This window comes from Serinus canaria, chromosome 2 (genome assembly GCF_022539315.1).
Source record: "Serinus canaria isolate serCan28SL12 chromosome 2, serCan2020, whole genome shotgun sequence".
In the NCBI taxonomy this organism is placed as follows: Eukaryota; Metazoa; Chordata; class Aves; order Passeriformes; family Fringillidae; genus Serinus; species Serinus canaria.
In genome coordinates, this window is record NC_066315.1 from 117,460,720 (window position 1) to 117,469,672 (window position 8,953).

The following is an 8,953-nucleotide window of genomic DNA, read 5'->3' on the forward strand; positions in this document are numbered from 1 at the left end:
TCGGGATGGGAAGGGAAATGATCCGTGTCCGCAGGCACTGCTGGAGTTCCGGCTGCGAGCAGCACGGAGAGGAGTTCCGTGTGCCGCAGGGTCTGCAGGGACAGCGCCTCTCCTGTGGCAGCGGGAAGTTCACCTGTCCCATCCCTCCAAAGGAACGGCTGTGAAGGCAATGACTGAAGCTTGCCGAGATCTTTTAGCTTCCTTCATGAGGAAAGCCAACTTCTGATAGCAGTGTGTAAACATTTTCAACTGTGTTCCTCGGCACGTGCATACTCCTAGTGTTAAATGCCAAACTCTTGTGTTTCAGTACACGAGGATATGAACTGTGCCTAGGAAATGTAGCACTGGAACCAAACATCAGGATTGAAGCAAGCAGGTTCAGAGGATTTGTTGTTATCCTCCTTTCTATAAGATGAAACTCTTGCCCTGGTCGAAGGGAGCCTGTTGCCTAAGCTGCTGTGTTCTGGAAGGAAGGGCATACTTCTGAGGCAGAATAATCTGTCTCAAAGAAAAAAAAATCCCCACTCATAAATACAGGGAACTCTTCTTAACTGAAAAACTGCTGTTGTAATTTTGCATGTTCTTACAAGCCTGTAGTAATTCCATAAAATGCTGAAAGTCTTAGGGATACAGCTACAGGAAGTAGCGACAGTGCTTGCTGCTCTGATTATCTGGCTGCAGAGCATGGTAAATATTTAGTATTTACTGCAGGGGTTGTGGGGAGCTCCAAATTTTACCATACTTTTTTAACAAAAGTTGTTCTTGGTAGTATTTTGGTTTTCCTTTTTTCCTAGAAGTAATTTAAAATTTAAAGTCTTCAGAAAGGAGACAATATCTATAAATTCAGAATATTATCATGTACAATGAGAAACTGATGCAGGTCTTGTAGCTTGCTTAAGTCTGAGATGTATTCTCTGTGCCATCCATTCATAACTTTCCATGTTTTTAACCCTTATTGCTAAAGCATTTTTCATTCTTACAAATTCAACTAGGTTGGAGAAGACTACTGATCACCTTTGACTGATCACCACCTTGTCATTTTGATCAGCCTTTACTAAGTGACATTTCCTGACTTTCCTTGAACAGCTCCAGGAATGGTGACTCCACCACACAACTCCACCACTTCCCCGGGCAGCCCATTCCAATGTTTAACAGCCCTTTCCTTGAAGAAACTCCTCCTGACGTCCAACTGACCCCCTGCTTCTTGGTTAAGCAGTCAGAATCTTTCAATTTAAAGGAATAAGCCTTTTAAAAATACTGAGGAATCTTTTAAATTTTTTTCTCCTGTTCTTGAATAGTGTCCTTTCCGGGTATATTATCTTGTTAAAAGCTCAGAATGCTGCAGGGGCAGTTGAGAGCTCCAGATTTTACCATACTGTTTTTATGAAAGTTGTTCTGGCTAATAATTTTGTTTTTCTAAATACAGTTTTTAAATTTAAACCATGAAGCTTTCAGAAAAAAGACACCATCAATAAATGTAGAATATTATTGTGTACAATGAGAAGCTGATAACAGATTTTGCAACTCAAAGTATATAATATTCACTGAATAATATTTAATAGAACACTTACCTCAGCAGTAACAAACCATATAAGAATTACAGTGTTTTACAGAACAGATATAACAGATGACATTTGTGCATTTAGCTTCAACTCTTTTCTTGCCTAAACACAGATGTTTAAGTAAACAAGCCAACACTTTGGGTTCACCTGCTCCAACAAGAGAACCCCTTAAATGAAATGAGCTGTGGTGTGGTGAGCAGACACGTGGTTGTGCCGGGGGAGCAAACACAGGCTGAGCCTGTAACATGCAGCGCAGTCCTGTGGTGGGTACAAGCAGTGCTCGAATTGCAGCACTCTGTGCAGGAGGGACAAGTCTCTCAGCACATTTTTCCTCCATGAACGTGCACACGTATTCCCAGCACATTCCCAGCAATAGCTACAGACGTGTAGGACTCTCCGACGGCTGGAGCCCTGACCTGACAGCTGCGGTCAGGGGATTTCTGCCATCGGCTTTAAGCAGTGGAGAAAGTCTATGTGGGATTACAGTTGCTATTTTTAGCCTTGCCCTTCTCTCTTCACCCAAGCCTGTTCTGCCCTGTACTTGGCCATTAGCACATAACTCCTCCTCTCTTTTCTCACAGCGCTTGTCCCAGAGAGGACAAGGATACTTAACTCTGCTGGCAGCTCTTTGCTGCTGCTGCTTGGATTGGTGCTGGCTGTAGTCACCACCAGCTCCCCCTCATTCAGACTGCAGCAGCGATAGAAACCAATGATGTGTCACGTCAACTTAATGAGGTATTAATTACATTTAAGAATCAATTCCTTCTCCTCTACAAACAGCATTTCAGGAATTACAGTTTGTCTGTAGATACTGGTTTTTTAACTTAAATATATATTTATATGAGGTGTAATAAATAACCATTTTTTTCAGAGCAAGAAGGGAGGTTAGATCTGTGAAGATGTTGATGTTTCCCCATGGTTTGCGCTCTCTGCTTGTGCCGAGTGAGTCAGAAACTGTCCCGTGGCTCCAATGTACAGCCTGGAACGCATGGGCCACTTCTGCAAGAGAGGAGACAAGCACAGCACTGAGACACACAGGATCTTTGCACTCCAACTGCAGTTGTCAGCAAATATTTGATGGAATCACAGTATAAGAAAATACGAAACTCTTGCTATCACCAAACAGTTCCTGTTTTGTCATTTGATGGAAAAAGTTTGGAGCTTGTTTGGAGTTCAGCCTGGATATTTGCTTTGGTAATTAATTGTGAGGCACAGCTCCCAACGCTGCCACGCCCCAGCAGACAGGACCAGGCTGTGCTGGCCAGTCAGCCAAGCTCAGTTTGTGTCACAGATGTTCTGTTAGTAGAATAAAACAAACAATTCCTTCTCAAGGTACCAGGGATGCTACAGGGATACACCTGCACTTGCAGGGATTGCAGCCACACGTGCACACCTGTCCCTGCTGGCTGGGCCCCACAACACCACAGAGGCTGCTGCTGAAAGGCTTCGTCAGTCTTCAGCACTCTCAGCATCTTGTTCTTGTCAGCTCCAGCTATTTCAGACACAGCTCATCTTTACACTCACTGATTTTTGGAATCATCAGTTAGTGTTGGTGTTAAATATTTATTCTGACAGCTTGAGTTTCTAACCCCAGCAGGTTTCTCAATGCAAGCAGCCCTATGGTGCAGGTGGCTGCAGCCAGACACCCAGAACTTAGGAGGGAGCATCCAGCTCTATTTGCTGCGCCAACGTCATTATTAGAGAGGTGGATGCTTGAAGAGACAACTTGTTACACACACTGGATGCAAAACTACCTAAAATTCAGCCAGCCCATTGTTCTAAAAGAATGCAGTTTTTTAAAGACTCTTTTGGGGACAGACTGTCATATTTCCTGTGGGTAAAGGGCAATTAATAATACTGCAGATAAATCCCAGCTCTACAGTTCAAAGACCTAAAGCAGCAGCATATTCTCACGTAGAAAGACTATGCAATCTCATTCCGCAATTTAATTTCAAGTGTGATGTTAAGAGTTTGTCACTAATAAACCATCCAAGTTCAAAGTCATTAACCATATTTTTCATTCAGAGTACACACAACTGTACTTGAATTGTTAACTTTCCTCACTATTTGCATTTACTATGATTAATCTATCAGCTTAGTTAAAGACTTTAAAGGTTGTCTCATATCCTGCGTTTTGGGGTTTTTGAAGCACATACTAGGATTTGACTGTGACACATTCATCAAATATATTCATTAAAAATAATTGCTTAAGTGAATCCAGTATTACTCTCTTCCAGTAGCCTGGGAAATGGGCATCTGGATCATTTAACTGCTGTAATAACTGTTCGAAAGTATTTTTCTGCCAGTAGTAGTTGGCAGCTGCATAAAAAGTACCATGAGAGACCTGTGTCCTTTCACTCTGACTGAGGGAAGTCACAAAGCTTTTTTAGCTTATTTTGAAATACATCACAGCATTTTTTTACTTAAATTATAGCCATCTTCTAATTGATATAGAGGTTTTGCTTTCTTTATGAGTCTGCTAATCATTTAAATGGCCTCAGAAGCCTACGTTCACATCATACTGTAAAATATAGCAACCAACATTGTGAACAAGGAACTCTCTGTGAATTAGGCACTTTTTAGAAATTAGAGATTACTTCACAAATTAATCTTAATTAAATCATTCTGAATTCAGACTCTTAAAAAGAAAAGAAAACACCCCAGTGCTCTAACTCACTCCCTGTGAGCAGAGCCAAAGCAAACACCCTGCGGTGTCTGAGCCCCATCAGTCAGTGAGCACTGCATTTGGAAACAGTTTCCAGCCCGGTCCTCTCCAAGAGCAGCTCCCCTTTCTCATCCCTTCTGCATCGTTGTGATTTTTTTCTGACAAAGGGAATAGTGTGTACCAACCAGAGAAATGCTTCAGTAGAGCACTTGCATGGATGTAATTAACACCACTGTCAGCACTGGGCTGGCGGGGCAGCAGAACTACAGCAGGCCCAGCTGTGGCTGGGTCACCACTGTGAGACAGCACTGGGACAGTGTCACCTCACCACACACACCCTCCACAGCAGGATCTGCTGGGTCTCTCAGAATCACCAAGGTTTCCACACAGGGACCAAGAAGATGCATGGACTCCTGTGGTGCTGACCTTCATTTCCAAAAACCAGGTCTGGATCTACATGAGATTTGATATTTTGGTGCAAAGTTCCTGAAGCTGGAGGAACAAAGCTCCAAGATATTTCCATCAGACCCCTAAGACCCAGGCACAGTGGTTAGTCCAGGCAGAATTTCCACGTAATACCTCTAGGCAAAGTCCAGGGACGTGAAATCTTTAGTTTCAGTTACGTGTCTAAGGACAGTGTACTGACTCACTGACAGAAGGCGGTGGCTGTCCCTCAGCTCCCCTACCTTGACAGGGTGGAGGTATCCATCCCCGCGCAGGGTGCCCAAGCCCTCTCCCGGTGACTCCTCCTCATCCTGAAGGCTGCGGGTGAGGTGCGCGATGTAGGTGGTGGCCAGGAGGAGCACATCCAGCTTGGAGAGCTTGGTGTCGGGCGGCACCGAGGGCAGAGTTTTCTGCAGCTGGAGGAAGGCGTGCCGCAGGGTCTGCACCCGGCTGCGCTCCCGGGCGGCGTTGGCGGCGGCGGGGCGGCCCGGAGCGGGAGCGGCCCCGGCCCGCGGCCCGGCCGCCAGCGGCGGGCAGCAATTGCTGCCGCCGGCAGAGGAATCGGGCTCTGCGCCCGGGCTGGAGAGCTCCTCGCTGCTCTCGGCTAAGTGTCCACCGTCCATCGGTGACCTGCAAGCAACAAGAGCATCTCTAAAGTAAGATGCTGCGGTGATCTGGAGCCAACAGCCTTGCTCTGAAAACGAGGATGGTCAGAAACGCAGCTACTGCCTGTGCTACGAAAAGCTGGAATGCAGCTCTGTGAGACGCTTTTCCACTCGCTGCTTACGAATTCAGCATCACCCAGGGGTACAGAACAGAAGTTAAAATCTTTGTAACGATCAGTATTTGATTTTTTTGGCGGTGTTACACAGAGCAACTTTTTTGAGTCACTCATAGCCCAGAGATGACTTCTGAGAAAACCCAACAGGGACCAACCACCCAGAGGCACTGCCACAGTGGTTTCCATTTATAATCAACTAAAAATTAGGCTAAAGGCAATTTTTAAAACTCTGTGATTTGGGATGTGGAACTGTTAATATATTTTCTAGATATAGTACATTTTTCTATATTTTTCTATACTGTTAGTATATTTTCTATATGTACTGTATTTTTCTATATTTTCTATTTTCGCTGCATTCATTTTATGAACAGGTGACCAGTGCTCCATGGACTATGGAAAGAAAAATATCATTTTCAAATGCATCAGTAAGCAAATACACAGAACATGGACTCAGTTTTTGAAGGGCAAAATTTGGCCCAGCATTTTGAAGGATCATGAACTGACTTCTCCTTTCCTAACCCTACTAAAGAAACTGCATGCTTATCCTTTCTCTTCTACATTTTTAAACTTCGAAAGAATTTTTTAAGATGTATTTTGGCCATTGGGGGGCAAAATAACCTTTTGAAAACATTAAAAAAATATTTAGAGAAAAGCTGAAAACAGTGTCTTCAAGGTCTTAGTTTTTTGTAAAGCTGGTCAGTCAGCTCTGCCTGTAATACAACTCAGTCCTTTAATTCATTCAGTTCCACAGAAAAATGCAATTCAATCAATATTCCCAAAGTGCAGCCCTTCTTAGCTGGAATAATACCTGATCCTGTTGTCCTCAGCCAAGCAGCCCTCGTGGATGTCCCAGATCTTGGTTTTCACGTGTTAGGAGTGTCTGTTCCTGTGACAGCCTGGCTAGACAAGGGCAGGGACAAGTTATTAAACCTTTTAATTTCATCCAAATACCTTGTAATTAAAAGTTTAAATAACATTGATGCACATAAATGACTGGATATATATATTTACAAGAATTAGCTCTTGATTTTGCAGAGCATTTCAAGCACACTGAGGTCAAAGATTTCTATCAAAGACAAGGAAAGGTTTCTAAACAAACCTTTTTGCAATGCTATAATTTGATGGTATTTAGAAGATTTTTTATTGTTATTATTTTGGGTAATTAATTGTGATTAATTTGCAAATTATGTGGCTCACAGAGTATTATCATGTAATGGTCTCTTCAGCAGACTGAAATTATTTGTGAAATATTCTATGCACATTATAACTCTAAACCAAAGGGAAAAAATCTCACTTTTTTTTTATTGTGGTGTTTATGATCAGTATAAAATAAATCTTACATTAAGACTCCAAGAGCTTGCCTTGAGTGAGGACTGAAAAATGGTCCTTACATTGACTATTGCCTCTAACTTTAAAAAAAAATTTTTTTTTTTTAAAGTTAGAGGCAATAGTCAATGTAAGGTGGTGTTTGTTGGTGTTTATTCATTGTGTTAAGGCATAGTCAGATCTGGATGCATTTTAGTTTAAAAAAAATCATCATTGTAGAAATGGACATCAAAAGATTCATTTAAGATAATTACAATGATCTTCACTGGCAGAAGAATCTAACAATTTATGTTTAACAGCAGGATTTCTCACTGCCATCTCATCAAAATCCCACTGGTAGGAGGAAGTCTTCCCCAATTACTGGAGAAGTCTGAATTACCCAAGGATAGGGACAGACTAGATTAGCAAAAATACCTGCACCTCTACTGATATACAGGACTAGGGCTGGTTTACACACTTTGATTTTGCTGTGCTGTGCATTTAGAACAGAAATTACTTTGAGTGACATACAGTACATAGTGATGCACATACCTAAAAACCTCATTTCCTAGGGTGCCCTTGGAAATAGGAGTTTCTGGTTTAGGAGCTTCACATCTATATGAGATAAAATCCTGGGCCTGTGGAAAAAAAAGTACAAAAAAGTACTCTTCCCTTTGTCAGCTGTGGAAATGAGAGATTTCACTCTGAATTAAATTTCTCTGCTGTCAGACTTCCCATCAAACACAAACAGCAAATGGCCTAGGAAAATCTGCTACATTAAACAAAGGATCTGCTGTAGGTATGTACGTATGTGTAGCCAAATCATGGTGGTTCCTGGATCCACAGCTAGGATCACTTGTGTTTCCCACTGGGACTGGGAAGAATCACTCTTCTCCCCAGAGTAATCAGGACATCCATTCCAGGTGCTTCAAACTCAGGCATTGCCAAAATCTCATGGTCCAAAAAATGCTGCTAAAAACTAAAGTGAATGAAGAGCCTCTGGGCAACAGTAATTTTCCCTTTTAAAATTCTACAAGAAAAAGGTCTGGTTTTTAAAATAATCGCAGTAATTTTTGCAAGCACCCACTTGCCACCTGGTATGTTGAGAGAGTTGAGGACAGGGCTGTGAAAGTAAGTTAAAGTATTTATGTTTTTTCTAAAGCACTTCTAGTGCAGTATTTCTAATGCATGCAGATGCATTTGTGTTTTTACATGACACTACAAAGACATGATTGGTTTGACATCTTTTACCAAAAAAAACCCCCAGCACAACAGTTCTTTTAGTCTTATATTCTGTGTGAATGAAATGGCGATGAAGGCAACCTGCCCACACAGACAAGGAAAAGACGGAAAACGCCAGAGCAGAGCGCACAAACTGAAAAGAAACAGGTGGAAACCTTAGATAAACTTTTCCGTTGCTCCTTAGGGGGCAAAATGCAGTGAATCTGAATGATTTTGCATCGGTTTTTAAAAGGCCTTGCCCTCCGTGTAACTCCGGTAACAAGTAACGAAAGCCCTTCTGCGGAGCAGAGAATTAGGAACTTGCCTGTCGGTGTGCGGGGGCAGCACCGGCGCTCACACCCCCGCCGGCCCGCGGCGGCTGCTGCGTCCCGGTCCCGCATCCCCGCCGCCCGGGACCCGGCAGGACCCCGCGGTGCCCGGCCGGGGATGAACTTACCGCTCCCGCCCGCTGCCGAGGTTCCGGCGCCTCCGTCCCGTCCCCTCCGTCCCGTCGCGTCCTGCCCCGTCCTGCCCCGGTGTTTATAAGGCGTCGCGGCCGGTGGGTGCGGCGGGGCTGTGTCGCACCTGGTCTCTGGGCTCCCCCCTCCAGCCTGGGCGACAGCGACCGCCCCTTCCCGGGCGGGTGGGTCATCAATCACGGAGCTGTCGGGGCGGCATCGCCTCACGCTCCCCTCGACCCCCGCCCTCCCCCGCTCCCGGCCCCGGGTCCATGCGGGTCCCGTCGCCCCGCGCCGCCGCTCGCCCCGCTCGCGCTGTTTTTCTTAGGATAAAGTAACGGTTTTGCTGGAGGAGAGAAATTTAATCGCTGGGCTGGGAGCTCAGGCGATGCCGTGTTAAAAGCGAGCCCTTTCTCTTCGCTCCGCCGCCGCATCTCCGGCTCGCGGATGTTCCCGGGCGGAGCGGGTTCCCCCGGGCGAAGCTCCGTCCGCAGCCACGGGGGGAGCGGGTCGTGGC

The 8,953-nt window shown here is 44.6% G+C and overlaps 1 protein-coding gene across 4 annotated transcripts; it reads right to left on the reverse strand.

Moving 5' to 3' along the window:
- Positions 1-21: 21 nt before the first annotated feature.
- TCF24 (transcription factor 24) lies at positions 22-8,658 on the reverse strand. Of its 4 annotated transcripts, none has more exons than XM_050971644.1 (5): positions 8,436-8,658; positions 7,310-7,395; positions 6,261-6,348; positions 4,914-5,301; positions 22-2,561 (listed from the first exon to the last, which is right to left on the reverse strand). In XM_050971644.1, the coding sequence occupies exons 4-5, from the start codon at positions 5,292-5,294 to the stop codon at positions 2,448-2,450; spliced, it is 495 nt and encodes a 164-aa protein (XP_050827601.1). In that variant the 5' UTR covers positions 5,295-5,301; positions 6,261-6,348; positions 7,310-7,395; positions 8,436-8,658; the 3' UTR covers positions 22-2,447. The 4 variants fall into 4 exon arrangements, with proteins under 4 accessions (XP_050827601.1, XP_009088448.2, XP_050827600.1 ...); XM_009090200.4 differs by having other exon boundaries at positions 6,261-6,352; XM_050971643.1 differs by lacking the exon at positions 8,436-8,658 and having other exon boundaries at positions 7,310-8,382.
- Positions 8,659-8,953: the final 295 nt, after the last annotated feature.